Below are 16,632 nucleotides of genomic sequence, written 5' to 3' on the forward strand. Positions count from 1 at the left end.
GTCCAGAGAAGACATGAAACATGACTCAATTACGTTGGAAGACATGCGAAACTCATAAAGAAGTCGGAGAACAGCTAAAACTGCGTACGTGATGCATACGTGCTCATGCCTAAAAACAAATACAATACGGAACAAAGGTTGCTGTCAACCCTGGTACCGGTAAACCTAGGACATCAATACAACGAAGCCGAGAGACGAACGAACACGACGAAAGCGATTTTAGTGCAAAGCGAATAAGGTCCGATAAATATGACTACTATGACGCCGAGCGCAGGCCCCTGCCGGACCTTCGCGCGACGTTCTGAATTTGCAAGCGCTGCTTGCGAAGGTTGGCCATCATGTCCTTTGCAACGGGTGACAACTCCGATGAGGACGCAGGCGAAGGTCCATCCGCTAGGTACCGTGCATCAAGCACGGAACGAGCACGCGTGGGTGTCGTAGGTCCGGCCGCACTTGTTCCAGACAACAACGCTGTCTTCGAGCGTGCTAACGCGGGACTCGGGTTCGGGGAGACATCGCTGTTCTCCTTGTCATCGTCCCGAATGCGTGGCGGCTTTTTCCTGGGCGCACTGCGCTGCTGGCGCGAGGCAGCAGACTTCGGGGGTACAGGCGGAGGAACCTCCTCAGGTGAATCGTTCAAGAGGGAGGCACGCGAAGCGCTACGCCGGTGCTTGCGCGGCACCACGGGCGTGAAGGTATCGACACTCTGAGAGGACTCGGCGCCGCGGGGTCCATACAGCCCATCGGGGCGCTGACTTTGCGCTGATGCTGCTCTGCCCAGCTGAGTGTCTGCAGCTGTATTCTCGAGTTTCATCTGCAAGTCGAGCGGTAAGTCGACTTGCGAATGCCGGGTATCACGACTGAGCGACTGTTTCGAACGCCGAGGACGAGGGCCACGTGGGATGCGGGAGGGCTGGGCAATGCTGCCCCTGTGTGTGATGTTGGTATGTACCGACGAGCCCGTTCTTGCGCGCCGCAGCTCAGAGTACTCGAGGAATTCCGGTTTCTCCACCGGTGGTCCAGCGACGGCTGGTGCAGTCACCTGCGCAGGCGCCTTGGACCCGATAATAGCCTGATTACAGACAGCGGCGGGGGCAGTGGACAGTTTCACCACAGTAGCAGTCTTGACCTCGGCGTGCGAGATATTGGTCTGCCAGTGTGACTCCTCGCAGGTCGGTGTTTGCGGGGTTGAGTCTGACGTGGTCTGCGAACGCTGACTCGAGCCGGATTCGGTCTCCAGCTGCGGCAGAGTGGCTGTCGAGAGGCCAAATAATGACTCTGTGCGCGAGCGCACTGAGCGACGGCGTTCGCTCAGGAAACCAAAGACGTGATTCGCCTGCTGCGGAGTCTTCGGAGACATGACCGGATGGTCGACGGTAGGAATGGGGATGGGTTGATCTGGGTCCAGAACCTCGCTGGCACCGCTAATCTCCACCTCCAAGGAAGAGATCGCAGGATGACCGTCAAGAAGCTCATGAGAGTCGTCCGTAGACGAGCTTGGGTCATTGCAAGCGGAGATGCCGTGGATGAAAGCGTTGTCGGCGTTGTCAGGAGCGGCCAGTGGAAGTGAAGTGGTGGAAGAAACGGCAGAGCCTGCTTCCCTGGGAGCGTTGTCAGCATTATTCCGAGGAGCAGACTAGACGTGTCGAACGTACTGCAGAAAGCGGTCTGCCCAAGAAATGTCTGCTTCGGTTGCATCGCCCCGTTTCTCCGTGTCACCCAGTAGCTGACGCAAGGTTGATCCACCGCGTTTGGTCTGCTCGCGACCCTCGTGGATGGGCGCTGAGTTCGGCGGGCTGTTTGAAAAGGCATGTTCGTCTAGCCGTCCGTGGTTGTCATACATGTTGAGCAAACTGAGAACGGACGGATCTCTGCGCAACGCGCGCAGGCGGTTCTCGTCTCGGGGCGTGTACGTCACTGTCTTCATGGCAGGCAGCGGAGGTGCTGCGTCTTCTTTGTCGGTTACATGTCCTTCGTGAGCTTGTCGTGGCGTGTAAGGCTCCTTGCGGTCCGCAATACGAGGGTTGGCGTTGGGGAACTCGGTGCGTGAGTGCAAGGTGCGACCATGAACCTGCACGGAATACGTGTTGCTGCGCTTGAGGCTACTAGCAATGGTTTGCAGCGATTGTGCGGGCGATGCTGGGACAGAAAGATGGTTGACGGACGCTGGTGAAAGCGTCAGTCAATCGCAAATCGCTCATTACTCTGAGTCGGTACGTACGCGGGGCAAGTGACTGGATTGCATCTGTACTCGCCCAGCGTGCTGATGCAGAGCGCAAGAGGCGAGTAGCATCGGTATCCGGCAGCTGGTCCTCAGAGCGAACGAGGCGGCCCTCGGCGTCGGTCACGAGCGGGCCGCGAGACTGCTTCTGCTTGTCCTTCTTGCGGCGGCCACTGCCCAGAGAAAATATTCGCTTGAAGAATCCCATTTCACGTCCTGACTTGCTGAGCGGTTCGAGCGGTGTGTGGGGGTGGAGGCTACGGGGACTGACCGGCGGGCATCAAGGTTCAAGTTCATGTTCGAAACGCGAGCGCTGCGCCTGTCGCGTCACGATCACGTGGGCGTATGGCATCGGTCACTAGATCTGAGCTCACGTGAACGTGTTCAATCTGCCGCCGACGCGTCGCGACGCGTTCCACACGGTTCCAGACATCTTCTCTTAACCCGACTGCTGCAGTTCGCTGCTCTCCCAGCATTGGCTTGCGACATACTCAGCTAAAGTTATACAGGGCATTCTACACATCATTGACAGCCCAAACATGCCTGCTCCAGGCGAAAGTGAACATACTGCGAAGCTAGAAGCTGCAAGGGCATTGCAGACAACCCTCGAGCAAACACAGTTCCGCCTTGTCGACTATCGAGAGCAATTTGATAACAAACAGAGCTTGCTTGACGGAGATGCCGGACAGCTCTTCCAGGGGAGAGCAGGTCTCACAGACCCCGCCATTGTCGGAGTCCATCTCGCATCACAAGTGGTCTGTGACGTTCGATTCGGCTGCTATGTGTGACTGACAATCCAGCTTAACAGGCCTTCTTGCGGAAGCTAAAGATGCAGTACCTCGAGCAGAAAGCAAAAGACCAGTATATCAAGACGATTGTAAGCGACGATGCCCCGAATATCAACGCCGAGGACAACGAACGGCTGGCGCTCGCGAACGAGCAGAAGAAGGAGGCCTTGCGGATAGCTAAGGCGCAGCTGGCAGAGAAGGATGGCGACGTTCGTACGCTCGCCCCTCTGGTCGAGCAAGGTGAGTGTCGCTCTATAGCATATGCGAGCGTTACCCATATACTCTGTGACAGATTACAACAAGGCCAAGGCCCTCACATCGGAAGCCTCCGACCTTGCGCGAAAGATTCTCGATGCACGGTTACAACTCACTCGCCTACGACAAGCACATCCACATCCGCGACTCACAGTCGCGTCGGCCAACGCGCAGCTCGACGCACAAGTGGAGGATATGCAAAAGCTAGACGACGAGCTCCAGGGGATCAACGCGACCATTGACGATGTCAAAGACAAGGTCAAGGAAGGGGCACGCGAAGTTGAGCGCCTCCGCATTGAGAGGGCAGATGCAGAGAAGCTTGTCAGGGCAGGCGAGGCCGATGTTCAGGATGGGCGAGTGCGCGGATTATACGACTGGTAAGTCGCGGAGCGATTCTCCCATCAGAGATTACTGACAGGCGGTTCAGGTTCACAGCGTCACTCGCACTACATCGCTCACTTCATTCACTCGAGTCCTTCCGATCCGTGTCCGAGAACGAGCTCCATCTGACATACTCGATTACACCGACATCCGCTCCCGACACGCGACCACGCCCTATCCGCATCGTCCTGCTTTTCGTGCCCAATACGAGACAGCTAGCGGATGCACAAATCGAAGGTCTCAGGGAAGATGTGGGTGACATCGTTGGTGCCCATGTCCAAGCAAATGACGTCCCCGGCCTCCTGGCTGCTGTTTTGTCGAGAGCTCGAGCAGGATTCTAGTACGCATTTCGGCTAGAATGGGGATCGATCGACCTTCAGGACGTGTATAACGTTGATTAAGTTGCGGAACGATACTCCGAGTCAAACCCTCTGTAATTACCGTACTGTTCCCAGACTGTTCCACTCATCTCAGACTGTGGCAAACGCTCCACAACGCGGTTGTGGCTGTGTGAAGCTGGTGTGAAGCAAAGTGTCGACCTCTGATCACAGCAGCAATGAACGTGACGGCGGGCCCTCCAACCCTTGAATAGAGTAGACAATTAATGGTTAAAACCAGACAGATAGTTTCTTGTGATAAGAAATACACGCACGTAGGTATTCTCCGCCTCGACGTTGCACCTAAGTTTCATCATGCAAAACACATTGCACTGTCATGTTGCGCGCGATGATCATCACACCATTGGCTTCGTCGGCAAATTGGTTCTCGATGTCCTGAAGGCCATTACCAACGGGTTCATTGCCGTCACAGTCACTGCGCGAAGGTGTGAGCAAACACTCCGCACAACCTGAATGTGGACCTCAAATGACCCAGTGATGTCCTCGCCGAAAGCAATACCACCTTCGCCAGGCTCAACATGCTCGTCTTCATACAAAACACCCTCGTGCTCGTCTTCGTATTCGTTTTCTTCATCGTCATAGTTGCCTTCATCATAGTCCTCGTACTCCACCTCCCCGTCCTCGCCCTCCTCGTCTGATCCGTACGACGTGTAGCGGTCCGAATCGGCGAACACATCATCAGCAGGGCTCATGTCCAGTCTCCAAGAGTTCCCCGTCCCATGGATTGTACGTGCCGTCGTCGTAGCGGTACCACTTGGCATTGCTCTCGATTGGCATCCAGTCGTTCAGCCGGTATGCATATTTGATGGGAAGCATCTCCGACCTTTCAGATAGGCACGTTTACGATAGTCGACGTATATCGCAAATACAAGCTCGATCGTACCGCCGACCCAGCATTCCAGGAGATCGGGCCAACCTGTCCTGCGGGCGATGTACTCGACGCCTGCGTACGCGTGGTGGAAGTCCTTCGGGTTCTCCTCTCGCGCGAGATTGAGCTCTGTGGAGAGGCTTATACAGACGGGCCTGTTGATGACATATCCGAGTACCCACGTCATCGTTTGGGGGGCAAAGGAGGGAGTTGTGGGAGCGTGTCGAAGAGGGTGCGTCGACCGTCATGTCAAGCCACAAACGCGTCTGTGGCAACGCCACGACGTGACAACGCGGCTGTGGCTGGCCGGCCCAACAGTGGTGACACTGCCACTGACAGTCAGTCACATTTGGCAGTGTCTACGTATCGTCTAACCTTCAGTACATGCAGGCAAATATTCAATATCCTATCACGCCCGACGTTGATCCATTACACGTGTAACAATCGTACAACCTCAGATATGAGTCGTCGACTAGGAGACGCACCGTGACACTTCACCGTGACAGTACTTCGCGCTGGCTCGGACTCCAGCGCCATAGTAATCCCATCGCAGTGGGTACAATCGGGTATGTCGAGTCATAGACCCGCTGGTGCCCATTCAACGCAGCGCGGTGTGCTGTCGACGTCTTCACCAGGTTTACGTCCGAAACGGGGCTGAGGTACGTAGCAGAATTCCTGTAAAGAATACATGTAAGCACAGAACAACTGGAACGAGTGGAATCTGCGATGCTAACATTGATGGCACACCCGGGCTCACAGTCCATCCAGACCGGCCAGTGTAGCTACTCAACCAACATGTCGACGTTGTCCCGCCATTTCGCCAACATCTCGGCCGCAACGTCCGCGCTCTTTTCCTCGATGTCGAACGCCTCGCTCCACGCACTTCCGAGCACGCGGCAGATCTCGTGTAGTACCTCGTCCAGCGCGTTGTGCAGTACATGCTCCTGCTCGGTGAAGCGCGACACGGGCAGGTGCGTCGTGAAACTTGCCCGGCAGCCGCGCGCTGTCTCAGCGAACCACGCAGGCTCGCCCACGTTCGTGCGCGGCATGTAGGGAATTAGCGACGTGATCAGCTGCGAGCGGACTGCTGCCGCCTGAGCAGACGCGTTCTGCGTCGGCTGGTGCAGGAGGTACCGCAGATAGGGCAGCCGCTGCGAAAAGCGATCCTGCACCGTCTGTGCGAGGCCCTGCCAGTCCACGCCGCTACGCTCATACGGTCCGCGCGAGAAGATATCCGAGATGTCTTCGCGCGCGCGGGCGACGTCCGCGCCAGAGATATTCGCCAACCTGTACTGCTCACGTGTCAGCTCGCGGCGCCCCTCGACAAGCGACGTAAAGGCGGGGTCGAAGAAGGTCAGCATGCTCGCAGGCTCTACGCGCACGCGCAGGTCGCCGGGGAAGGGTCCGTGCCAGCTGCCCGCGAGCAGCACAGATTGCGTGTCGGGGAGGCTGCCTTTCCAGCCCTCTGGGGGAGTGCTTGGGCTGCCACGACCGGGTCCGCGTGGGCCGCCAGGACCACCAGGCCCGTCCGCAGGGCCACCTGGTCCGCTAACTTCGTCCAGAGGGCCATGCATGGGTCCGCCGTGCCCGCCGTTTGGCGGCTGCTCACCACCCGGCTTCCGCCCGGGTCCACCACGGGGAGTGCTGATAAAATTTAGCGCGGAGACCAGCTCAAGACCCTGCGTGAAGTCGCAATATATGATCTCGCTGCAACATGCTTAGCTTCGATGTGTGGGAGCGCATTACAACACGTACAAGTCCATCTCCATTCGCACAAACCCATCAACGCCATACTCCTTGGCCCATTCACAACCGTCGATCAGACGTTCATGCTCACCACCGTGCTCATTCCCGGCGGTGTGCCCGAGGTCTCCCCAGATGAGGATGTCCTGAGTATCGACAACGCCTTCTGCCTTGTTTGCGCTACATCCGTCGAAATACACGAGCTTTAGATCGCGTGTGGTGGCGAAAGTGAAGAGAGTTCCGTTTTCTCCCCACGCGAAGTGCTCGGAGTGCTCTGGATCGAAGGCGATCCAGTCTGCCTCGGGGAACGTGTTGCTGCCACGGCCGTGGTAGAGAAGGGTACCCGGAGGAATGTGAGCGCGAACAATGCTATGACCTACGGACTGTTGTCTAGACTATCACATTCATGAACGAAGAGCAACGGCATACCGTAAGGGTACCTCGAATTCGGCCGCATCTGCATCAAGGATGCCAGCGACTGGAATACGAGGTTCCCAGTCGCATCGCCGCTCAGCCGTTCATTCCACGGCCGAGAGCGTAGACTCTCAGTCCGAAGGTCATTATTCAGAGGGAGCTGCTCAGGAACATACAGCCCAAGAGCACCTGCAAGGGCAAGCAGTCGAAGGCTAAGTGTACTGGCCAAGTGCATAGCTAGGAAGAAACGGGGAGGGGACTGTGAGTAGCAAACAATGCATGGGTACGGTACTTATCTGTCCATGGATGTATAACTATAAGGGGCCTGTTAGAGCGTGTTGCTGCGCGCGAACAGCTGCGGAGAGACCACGATCATGTCGTTGGATCGGAGATCATCGGAGCATATACGATAAGATAAGCCGGGCATATCACGACAGCGGTCTATGAGTTCGGCATCGTCGACGGGGACATTGATTCCGTGCAAGCCATGTCGTGCGTGAGTTCAAAATGCATAGTACAGAGCGAGGCTCGTCCGGGTACAGATCTTGAGGAGAACTCGAACAATGACTCTTACCGACGAAAAAAGGACGGGTTCTACTAGTCCAGCCTGTGCGCTGTGCATCATGAGGGTTTCAGCCGACGCGAGCCCCTTGTATGTATTCTGTAGCTCATGGTGTCGTTTTCCCATGTAGGCATTAATAGGTGGATGAGAAATTGATCCTATGAAATGACTGGTCTTGCCGGGCGCGTTTCAGGCGCGTTGAATCGAGATACACCGTTCACGTGATCGCGTCATTCAACTGAATACGCGCGCCTGCGGCGGTCGCCCCTTTTGCCACTACCAACGCGTCCCGACTCATCGGTCGCCAGATACATCATGGCTACGGGACGACAACCTATCTCTGGACTTCGCGCAGTCAAACGCGACTTTTCCTCAAGCAGTATTCCTCCAGCTAGCCAAGATTCTGCCGTCGGTGACTCCGACCCGACCACGATTCCGTGGACGCCAACGCCTCCACGGCAGACGCTTACGGGAATCTCGCAGCGCATGAAAGACATCCAAGATGCTCTCAATGACAACATATCTTCGTCTCAGCAAGCTATTGCGACCTCGCAGATGGCCCGCTCTGGGGGCGGCTCTCAGAAGCGACCATCGAATATGGACGACTCTTCCGTGAACCCACCAGCTAAACGAAGACAGCTTCCTGCGAGCTGGGCAGAGCCGGAGATTAGCATTATGAAGACGTCGTCTCGGACGTTTGGCTCGGCGCGGTCAGCAAATACGACCACGCTCAGAGTAGCCGCAGCCACGACTTCCAAGGCAGGTAGCAAGCCGGGAAAGGTCGTCCTCAGCGCGGAACAGACGCATATATTGAACCTCGCGAAGGAGGGGAAGAGTCTCTTTTACACCGGTAGCGCAGGTGAGTGTCATGCATATGATTTTGCTTGACCCTCGGTATTCTGTATGCACTATATGCGCGTCGAAGGACCTCTTATCATACTCGGTGCTGCATATCCTCCATCAATATCACCTCTGGACCCATTGAGTCTATCTAGGAGCGTTTCGTGCGACGTGACGCGACCTGATAGATGGCCACCCCACATGCTTCCCGACCTAATACCCTTGTGTCGTTCCGACAGGAACCGGCAAGTCTGTGCTCCTACGTGAAATCATCACAGCCCTCAAACGCAAATACTCGCGTACGCAAGACGCAGTGGCGGTCACGGCATCGACGGGTCAGTTCCTATTGGCGGCACTCCCGCTCCTCATTAACCTTGTCGATTCAGGCATTGCGGCCTGCAATATTGGTGGCGTCACGGTCCACTCTTTCGCCGGCATCGGCCTGGGGAAAGATAACGTCGACGCCCTTGTCACGAGAATCAGGAAGAACAAGAAGGCGAGCGCTCGCTGGCTACGCACTGAGGTGCTTATCATTGACGAAGGTCCGTTCTGCCGCCGCCGGGCTTGGAGTGTAATAACATCATGGCATTTTTTTTAGTCTCGATGGTCGAGGGCGAGCTCTTCGACAAACTTTACCGCATCGGCAGCATGATGCGTAAGAAGTCTACACCATTCGGAGGTATTCAGGTGAGTCCGATGCAACTACAATAACGTCTACACAGCTTGAATGACACCGTATGAAAGGTCATTGTGACGGGAGATTTCTTCCAACTACCACCCGTCAACAAGAGCGGAAAGGTCAACTTCGCGTTCGAAGCAGAGATGTGGAAACACACAATCAAGGACAACACGTTCAAGCTCACAAAAGTGTTCCGTCAGCGTGACCAAGGTACATGAACATACGTCAAGCCTATCATTTACGAGACAGTGCTCATGTTTCCTACAGAGTTCGTTGACATGCTCAACGAGATGCGTTATGGACAGCTGTCTCAGCGGTCGATCGAGAGGTTCAAGAGCCTCGACCGGGAGATCGAATATGAAGACGGCGTTGCCGCGGCAGAACTGTGCGTCGCCGGCCCAGCCCTATGTCAATTCTAGCGCTGACTATGCTTGACGACCTCAGCTTCCCGCTCCGTCAAGATGTCGATCGTGCAAACGCAACGCGGATGCAGAGCTTGGATACACAAGTACAGACATACACCGCTACTGACGGCGGGACCCTGCACGATGATCAGCAGCGCGAGAAGATGCTGAATAACTTTATGGTCCCTCGTGCATTGTCGCTGAAGGTTGGCGCGCAGGTACATCTAGCACATTGCACTGCACGACTGGCAGTCTCATGGATTGATGTATGCCCTCAGGTCATGCTCATCAAGAATCTCGACGAAACACTCGTGAATGGTTCCGTGGGCAAGATCATCAAGTTCGCTGATGCTGCCGACCCTGAAGCTCTTTATGACCCAAGCGATAAGAAAACGTCCGGCACGCACTCCAAACCGATATCCTCAGCGAAGCCGTCCTCGAAGAACGGGAAGGAAGCGAAGCTCACTGGCCAGCTCATGCCCGTGGTAGACTTCCTGCTGCCCGGTGGCGGGATGCGCCGCCATATGGTGATGTCAGAGTCGTTCAAGGTTGAGCTACCGAACGGCGAGGTACAAGTCAGCCGGACGCAGGTGCGTGCTTGTGTCAATCGAGAACGTGGTAAAGGTACTTAATCTGACTTATGCAGCTTCCGCTGATCCTCGCATGGGCGATGTCAATTCACAAGTCGCAAGGGCAGACCCTAGAGCGAGTGAAAGTCGATCTCGCCAAAGTGTTCGAGAAGGGTATGCTCCCATTTCTCAGCATACTAGCACCAGCTGATAACCGTGCCTAGGACAAGCGTACGTTGCGCTTTCTCGGGCGACTACATTGGATGGATTGGAGGTCAAACACTTCGATGCAAAGAAGGTGCGCGAGTTCAATCTCGCGTTGACCCTGAAGCTTATATTGTCCAGGTTCTGGCGCATCCCACTGTTGTGGCGTGGAACCAAACCCTTACCACTGTGGACGCGTAAGACACGTCACCTATCATTATCCTGCTCCGCACGTCCATCATGTTATACGACTGTCCTTGCCGCCTGCTACTCTGTTTGTATCCTTAGGTCGAGAAATGCTCACTTCCCAATCATGATCTAACCCGATGAATAGTCTACGTCCAAGACATGAGATAGGTATTCATACCGTACTTCTAACAAAAAACCGCTGGAAATTGAAGATACAAACGGCCCACGACTCACCAAGAACTGTCTATGGCAACGCATCGCGGTGTCTGGTCGCTGTCTTTGTCCGGCTCTGGGTTGAACGGCGATCCTCGCTGTGGTACATAGCAGAACTCCTGTACAAAGGTCATCAGCGTACTGGGCAGGATCTGATCCTGGGCACTCACGTATATACCACACGCTGGCTCGCACTTCAACCAGATTGGCCAGTCTAACCACTCGATCAGTGCGTCCACTTGGCCTCTCCACTTCTCCATCAGCGCAACGGCGATGTCAGGGCCCTTCTCCTCTACGTCGAACGCCTCCGTCCAAGCGAGTGTCAACACGCGACATATCTCGTGCAAGACCTCGTCAACCGCGTTCCGGAGGACACGCTCCTGCTTCGTGAACTTTTCAGCAGGTAGATGCGCCGTGAACCTCGTCGCGCAATTGCGGGCAATCTGCGCGAACCACTCCGGTTCTCCCAGCCCCGGACGTTCCATATACGGCAGAAGGGAGTCAAAGAACTGCTTGCGCGCTTTCGCGACCTGCTCAGACACGTTCGTCGCTGGCTGGTGGAGCAAATGCTGCAGGTACGGCAGACGGTCTCCGAATCGGTCCTGGATGACAGTCGCGAGCCCCCGCCAGTCTACCCCGCTGCGCTCTCCGGCATCGCGCTGCATCATCTCCGCGACTTCCGCGCGCACACGAGCCATGTCCGCCGCGGAAATGTTGCCCGGCCGGTAGTCGTCACGACTCATGGAGCGGCGTGCGGCGACCAGCGAGGTAAGCGCAGGGTCGTAAAACGAGATGAGGGTGGAGGGGTCTGGGTGCACGCGGATGTCACCTGGAAAGTCGTTGTGCCAGCTACCAGCGTGTCGGATCGCGTTGTTGATGACTGGCCAGGTGCCTTTCCAGCCTTCAGGCGGGTTGGGTGGGAAGTAAGGTCTGCGTAGGTCTGCTCGGGATGTGTGCCACCCGTGGTATGTAGCCTGTCGTTCGAACGAGGGCGATGCGGGCACGGTGAAACTGACACCAGACTCTGTGCGATCATCTGGTTTGTCTGGACCGTGCGGAGGAGGGCGTCCGCCTTCGTTGACCGCGGGCATGGCAGAAACCAGCTCCAATCCGTCGGAGAAGTCGCAGTACATTATCTCACTGATGTAACGTTGAGCACACATCTCACGGAGGGGCGAGCTGAACGTACAAGTCAAATTCCATCCTGATGTACCCGTCCACGCCGTACGGCCTGCCCCACGCGCACGTCTCGTTGATGCGATCGACCTGAGACTGCCAATCCCACGGGTCTCTGGGCCCGTGATTCACCTCGCCCCAGACCAGGATGTCCTGTGCATCGGTAACGCTGCCGAGATTGTTTGCGCTGCATCCGTCGAAGTAGAGCAGCTTCAGCTCGCGGGTGCTGCTAAAGGTGAAGAGGGTGCCATTCTCGCCTCGCGCAAATATACGGGAATGTTCCGGGTCGAAGGCCAACCAGTCCATGTACGGGTAGCCTTTGTCACCTCGACCGTGGTAGAGCAACGTTCCGGGAGGGATGCTGGCTTGGACGATGGAATGGCCTTGTACAGTCATGTTCAACCCTGCGTCGGCGAAGTAAGGAGACTATACATACCGTTCGGATACCTGGAATTGGGCTTCATCTGCATGAGCGATGCAAGAGAATGGAATATGAGGTTTCCAGTCGCATCTTTGCTCAGCGGGGCGTCCCATGGCAGAGACCCTGGTTCCTCAGCTTCAAGACGGCATGAATAGAGTGGGTGCTGTTCATGGCTATACGCCCCCAATGGAATGACGAGGCAACAAAGTGCCGCGAGCACTACCTGTAATGTCATAACATATACGTAGGAGCAGATAGGAGGGAGATGGAGTGATACAGCCACCTGGTTCGTTATCATGCCGAAAAGACTCGTTTATGTACATAATGGTCCTCGCGGGGCGCTCAGACTCAGAGTGGTTGCAGACGCGATCTCGTGACCGCGTTTAATTGTGAGCGCTCCTGGCCACTGATTGGCAGTGGTGCCGGTGAGCCCTCAATCAGGTCATTGTCGACCTCTGTCTTTCTGTACGGCGCAATATGAGCTTTGAAGACTTGGTCGGAAACCTGAACTCTCGCATGAATTCGTCGCCATCGACGACAACTGAGCGGGCTCAGGCTGCGCTGCGTCCTGACCGCAGCTTATCTTATCTAGTGCTCCGATGATCTCCGATCAGGACGTATAATGCGACGCGCCGGCGACCGTGATCGTGTCTCTGTGCGCAGCAAGACACTTTGAGTTTGAGTCTGACAGGCCTCTCTCATCCACCGACGAATAAGTACCGCCATGGATTGTTTGCGAACCAGAGTTCCCCCCTCATCTCCTCCCGGCCATGCACTTGGCGAGTACACTGAGCCTCCGCCTGCTTGCGCTTGCCGGTGTGCTTGGACTACACGTTCCTGAACAGCTCCCTCTGAAGGGCAACCTTCCGACTGAGACACCCCGGTCTCGGCCGTGGAGTGAACGATTGAGCAAGGATGCGACTGGGAACCTCGTGTTCCAGTCGTTGGCATCCTTGATGCAGATGCGGCCGAATTCGAGATACCCTTACGGTATGTGACCATTTCTCATCATGAGCGTGTTAAGTAGTTGAGACAACAAACTGTAGGTCACGCCATTGTTCGTGCTCACATTCCTCCGGGAACACTTCTCTACCATGGGCGTGGCAGCGATGTCTTCCCTGAGGCAGACTGGATCGCCTTCGACCCGGAGCATTCCCAATTCTTCACGCGAGGAGACAATGGCACCCTCTTCACGTTCGCTACCACTCGCGATCTCAAGCTTGTCTACTTCGATGGATGCAGTGGCGACAAGGCGGAAGGCGTTGACGATACTCAAGACATCCTCATCTGGGGAGACCTCGGCCATAATTCCGGGAGGGAGCCCGGTCCTGGTGAACAGCAACGCCTCATTGATGCCTGTCAATGGGGTAAGGAATATGGTGTTGACGGATTCGTGAGGATGGAGGGGGACTTGTACGTCAATTACTTGCGTCATATGAGCGGATCTAAGGATATCGCAGCGAGATTATGTACTGTGACTTCAAGCAGGGCCTCGAACTCGTCTCCGCGCTGAACATCATCACCACTCGCGGGCCAAGGGGACCTGGACGAAGGCCCGGTGGGGAGCAGCCACCTATCGGCGGACACGACGGACCCTTGGACGGACCTCTAGATGAGCCTGAAGGACCAGGAGGTCCTCCCGGTGGCCCTGGCAGACCCGGTGGTCCCGGTGGTCCGTGGGGTAGCCCCAGCACTCCGCCTAAGGGCTGGAAAGGCAGCCTCCACGACACGCAATCTGTGCAACTCGCGGGCAGCTGGCACGGGTCCTTCCCCGGCGACCTGCGCGTGCGCGTAGAGCCCGCGGGCATGCTAACCTTCTTCGACCCCGCGTTTACGTCGCTCGTCGAGGGGCGCCGCGAGCTGACGCGCGAGCAGTACAGGCTGGCGAACATCTCTGGCGCGGACGTCGCCCGTGCGCGCGAAGACATCTCGGAGATATTCTCGCGCGGACCGTATGAGCGGAGCGGCGTGGATTGGCAGGGTCTCGCACAGACGGTACAAGATCGCTTCTCGCAGCGGCTGCCGTATCTACGGTACCTTCTGCACCAGCCGACGCAGAACGCGTCTGCTCAGGCGGCAGCGGTCCGCTCACAGCTGATCACGTCGCTGATCCCCTACATGCCGCGCGCGAACGTAGGCGAGCCTGGGTGGTTCGCAGAGATGGCGCGCGGCTGCCGGGCGAGCTTCACAACGCACCTGCCTGTGTCGCGCTTCACAAAGCAGGAGCATGTCCTGCACAACGCACTCGACGAGGTGTTGCACGAGATCTGTCGTGTGCTCACGAGTGCATGGAGCGACGCCTTCGATATTGAGGAGAAGACTGGGGATGTCGCGACTGAGATGTTGGCGAAGTGGAGGGACGAGGTCGACGGGCTGGTTGAGTGGCTGGACTGGCCGGTCTGGATGGGCTGTGAGCCCGGGTGCGCCATCAATGTCAGTGTCTCCTCTCAGATCCCCTGAATCACTGTGCTCACATGCTGTTTACAGGAGTTCTGCTATGTGCCTCAGCCACGTTTCGGGCGCAGACCTGATGAAGACATCGACAACAAGCCGCGCTGCGTTGAGTGGGCGCCAGCCAGTCCGTAAGATTTATAGACTGCCTGCTTATGTTGACGGCAAGCCTTCACGAGTCGGCTGCACTGTGTTCGTTCTGGCCCGTTTCGGATAACCTATGTGTTCCTCGAACGATACTCCAGTTTTCTGGACTCCGATCGTTGCTTGACCGTTGCTCATAAGTTGCCCTTGTTATGCTCCCTTGACGGAGTCTAGTGATTGTGCGATGCGTGATCTCACTGGCTACGTACAAAGGTTTACGATTATAAAAGCGTCTCACTTCACTCTATGCTTGTGACTCTAAGCGAAGCGAGGCACGAGCGTCGCGTAGAAGTGAGTCTACGCACGCAGGAGGAGATTTAGGCGCGCATCGCTCTCCTCTGCGCGCCCACTCGGACGACCACTCTCGAAGGCCCCGCGGCCGCTACGCGCTTCGAATAGCTCTCGTTTTCTTCCACTAGGCTACGACACTTGTAGCTTACAAGAGACTATGGTACAACCTTCGCTCATCAATCCCAACGGCTGCGAAGCCTGAGATCATGTGAGCAACGACCAGACGATTGTACTGCGCACGAACGCGTGGAGCTCGAGGACAGCCAACACAGCAGAATACATCTGCTGTAACTCACAGTCCGAGACATCAGAGCAGGCTGCGTACCATGCACTGCGCATCTCTCAGTGAGTTGTACGGTTTCTGTTTCGTGAGCCTGAAGCTCGTTCGACGGGAGCGCCCAGCCGAGCAACCAGCTGTCGTCCGTTTGGGCCGTCAGACTAGTCAGACTCCATCTATGCCCAATTTTGCGTACCGGTCGCTGCTGGCGGCACCGCCCTGCCGAGTACGCTCACGCTGGACGCAGCACGGTGCTTACACTGGCTCGTGTCGGCACGAGCCTAACTAGCTCATGTCATACACTGCACACGCAGCCAGGCTGGACGCAGCATGCAACACGCAACACGCTTACACTGGCTCGTGTCGGCATGAGCCTACTAGCTCATGTCATACACTGTACACGCAGCCAGGCTGGACGCAGCACGCAACCTGCTTACACTGGCTCGTGTCGGCATGAGCCTAACTAGCTCGTGTCATACACTGCACACGCAGCCAGGCTGGACGCAGCATGCAACACGCAACACACTTACACTGGCTCGTGTCGGCACGAGCGTACTAGCTCGTGTCACGCATCACACGCAGTCAGGCTGGACGCAGCACGCATACACGCATACATGCATACACGCTAGATGCAGCACGACGCAAACATCGCAAACATCGCAAACACATTCCGGCGCTCAGCGCACGCTCAACGCTGAGCCACTGCGTCAAGTTGTTCTTCGTGAGTGCAATGTTATACCTGCCACCCGACTGCTGGAGCTCGCTCACCGCCACCGATGACGGGCGCGAGCACTACCTCAGGGAGAGCATTGGTAGGCCGATGCTCTGAGCGATGTTCGCTCAGTTGCGGCACCCATCCGGCGGGTCTCTGCGAACCGGAACCCTTGGGCCGCGGGGTGCAGTCCACCCATCTCACAAGTACTAAGTGTGGTCGTCCCCACCAACAGACGCTCTGGGCAGCACAGTGGCAATGCACAGGGGTGTCGGAGGCGATCACCCAGTACCGAGATCCCAGGGGGCCCGGACCGTGGACGACAGTACTGTCGCCCACACATCGAGGACAGGTCCCGGTTCCAAGGTTGGGGGCACGCTGCACGCCCGGCAGCCCGACAGGGGGCAACTTGGAAAAGCCGGCACAAGTGGC

The 16,632-nt window shown here is 56.7% G+C and overlaps 7 protein-coding genes across 7 annotated transcripts; 3 read left to right on the forward strand and 4 right to left on the reverse strand.

Moving 5' to 3' along the window:
* Positions 1-256: 256 nt before the first annotated feature.
* Positions 257-814, reverse strand: C8Q71DRAFT_702338 (uncharacterized protein; the record flags this gene model as incomplete). Its single annotated transcript, XM_047920247.1, has 1 exon — positions 257-814. The coding sequence occupies one exon, from the start codon at positions 812-814 to the stop codon at positions 257-259; it is 558 nt and encodes a 185-aa protein (XP_047781423.1).
* An 822-nt stretch (positions 815-1,636) lies between these two features.
* C8Q71DRAFT_702888 (uncharacterized protein) lies at positions 1,637-2,429 on the reverse strand (the record flags this gene model as incomplete). Its single annotated transcript, XM_047920277.1, has 2 exons — positions 1,637-2,166; positions 2,222-2,429. The coding sequence occupies 2 exons, from the start codon at positions 2,427-2,429 to the stop codon at positions 1,637-1,639; spliced, it is 738 nt and encodes a 245-aa protein (XP_047781424.1).
* Positions 2,430-2,623: 194 nt separating this feature from the next.
* C8Q71DRAFT_905184 (uncharacterized protein) lies at positions 2,624-3,986 on the forward strand (the record flags this gene model as incomplete). Its single annotated transcript, XM_047928890.1, has 4 exons — positions 2,624-2,976; positions 3,030-3,249; positions 3,302-3,641; positions 3,692-3,986. The coding sequence occupies exons 1-4, from the start codon at positions 2,761-2,763 to the stop codon at positions 3,984-3,986; spliced, it is 1,071 nt and encodes a 356-aa protein (XP_047781425.1). The 5' UTR covers positions 2,624-2,760.
* Positions 3,987-5,266: 1,280 nt separating this feature from the next.
* Positions 5,267-7,398, reverse strand: C8Q71DRAFT_462177 (uncharacterized protein). The gene is made up of 4 exons (XM_047918691.1): positions 7,084-7,398; positions 6,667-7,030; positions 5,646-6,618; positions 5,267-5,586 (listed from the first exon to the last, which is right to left on the reverse strand). Exons 1-3 carry the CDS (start codon positions 7,301-7,303, stop codon positions 5,694-5,696), a joined length of 1,509 nt encoding a protein of 502 aa, XP_047781426.1. The 5' UTR covers positions 7,304-7,398; the 3' UTR covers positions 5,267-5,586; positions 5,646-5,693.
* An 835-nt stretch (positions 7,399-8,233) lies between these two features.
* On the forward strand, positions 8,234-8,810 carry C8Q71DRAFT_676592 (uncharacterized protein; the record flags this gene model as incomplete). Its single annotated transcript, XM_047919714.1, has 2 exons — positions 8,234-8,489; positions 8,710-8,810. Coding segments are annotated over 2 exons (357 nt in total), but the record flags the coding sequence as incomplete, so codon positions are not given.
* Positions 8,811-10,612: 1,802 nt separating this feature from the next.
* On the reverse strand, positions 10,613-12,669 carry C8Q71DRAFT_462231 (uncharacterized protein). Its single transcript, XM_047918692.1, has 4 exons — positions 12,341-12,669; positions 11,918-12,287; positions 10,899-11,868; positions 10,613-10,847 (listed from the first exon to the last, which is right to left on the reverse strand). Exons 1-4 carry the CDS (start codon positions 12,621-12,623, stop codon positions 10,746-10,748), a joined length of 1,725 nt encoding a protein of 574 aa, XP_047781428.1. The 5' UTR covers positions 12,624-12,669; the 3' UTR covers positions 10,613-10,745.
* Positions 12,670-12,985: 316 nt separating this feature from the next.
* On the forward strand, positions 12,986-15,191 carry C8Q71DRAFT_462244 (uncharacterized protein). The gene is made up of 4 exons (XM_047918693.1): positions 12,986-13,315; positions 13,372-13,738; positions 13,786-14,758; positions 14,813-15,191. Exons 1-4 carry the CDS (start codon positions 13,096-13,098, stop codon positions 14,909-14,911), a joined length of 1,659 nt encoding a protein of 552 aa, XP_047781429.1. The 5' UTR covers positions 12,986-13,095; the 3' UTR covers positions 14,912-15,191.
* Positions 15,192-16,632: the final 1,441 nt, after the last annotated feature.

Source organism: Rhodofomes roseus (assembly GCF_022264815.1).
Source record: "Rhodofomes roseus strain CIRM-BRFM 1785 chromosome Unknown C8Q71scaffold_5, whole genome shotgun sequence".
Classification (NCBI taxonomy): domain Eukaryota; kingdom Fungi; phylum Basidiomycota; class Agaricomycetes; order Polyporales; family Fomitopsidaceae; genus Rhodofomes; species Rhodofomes roseus.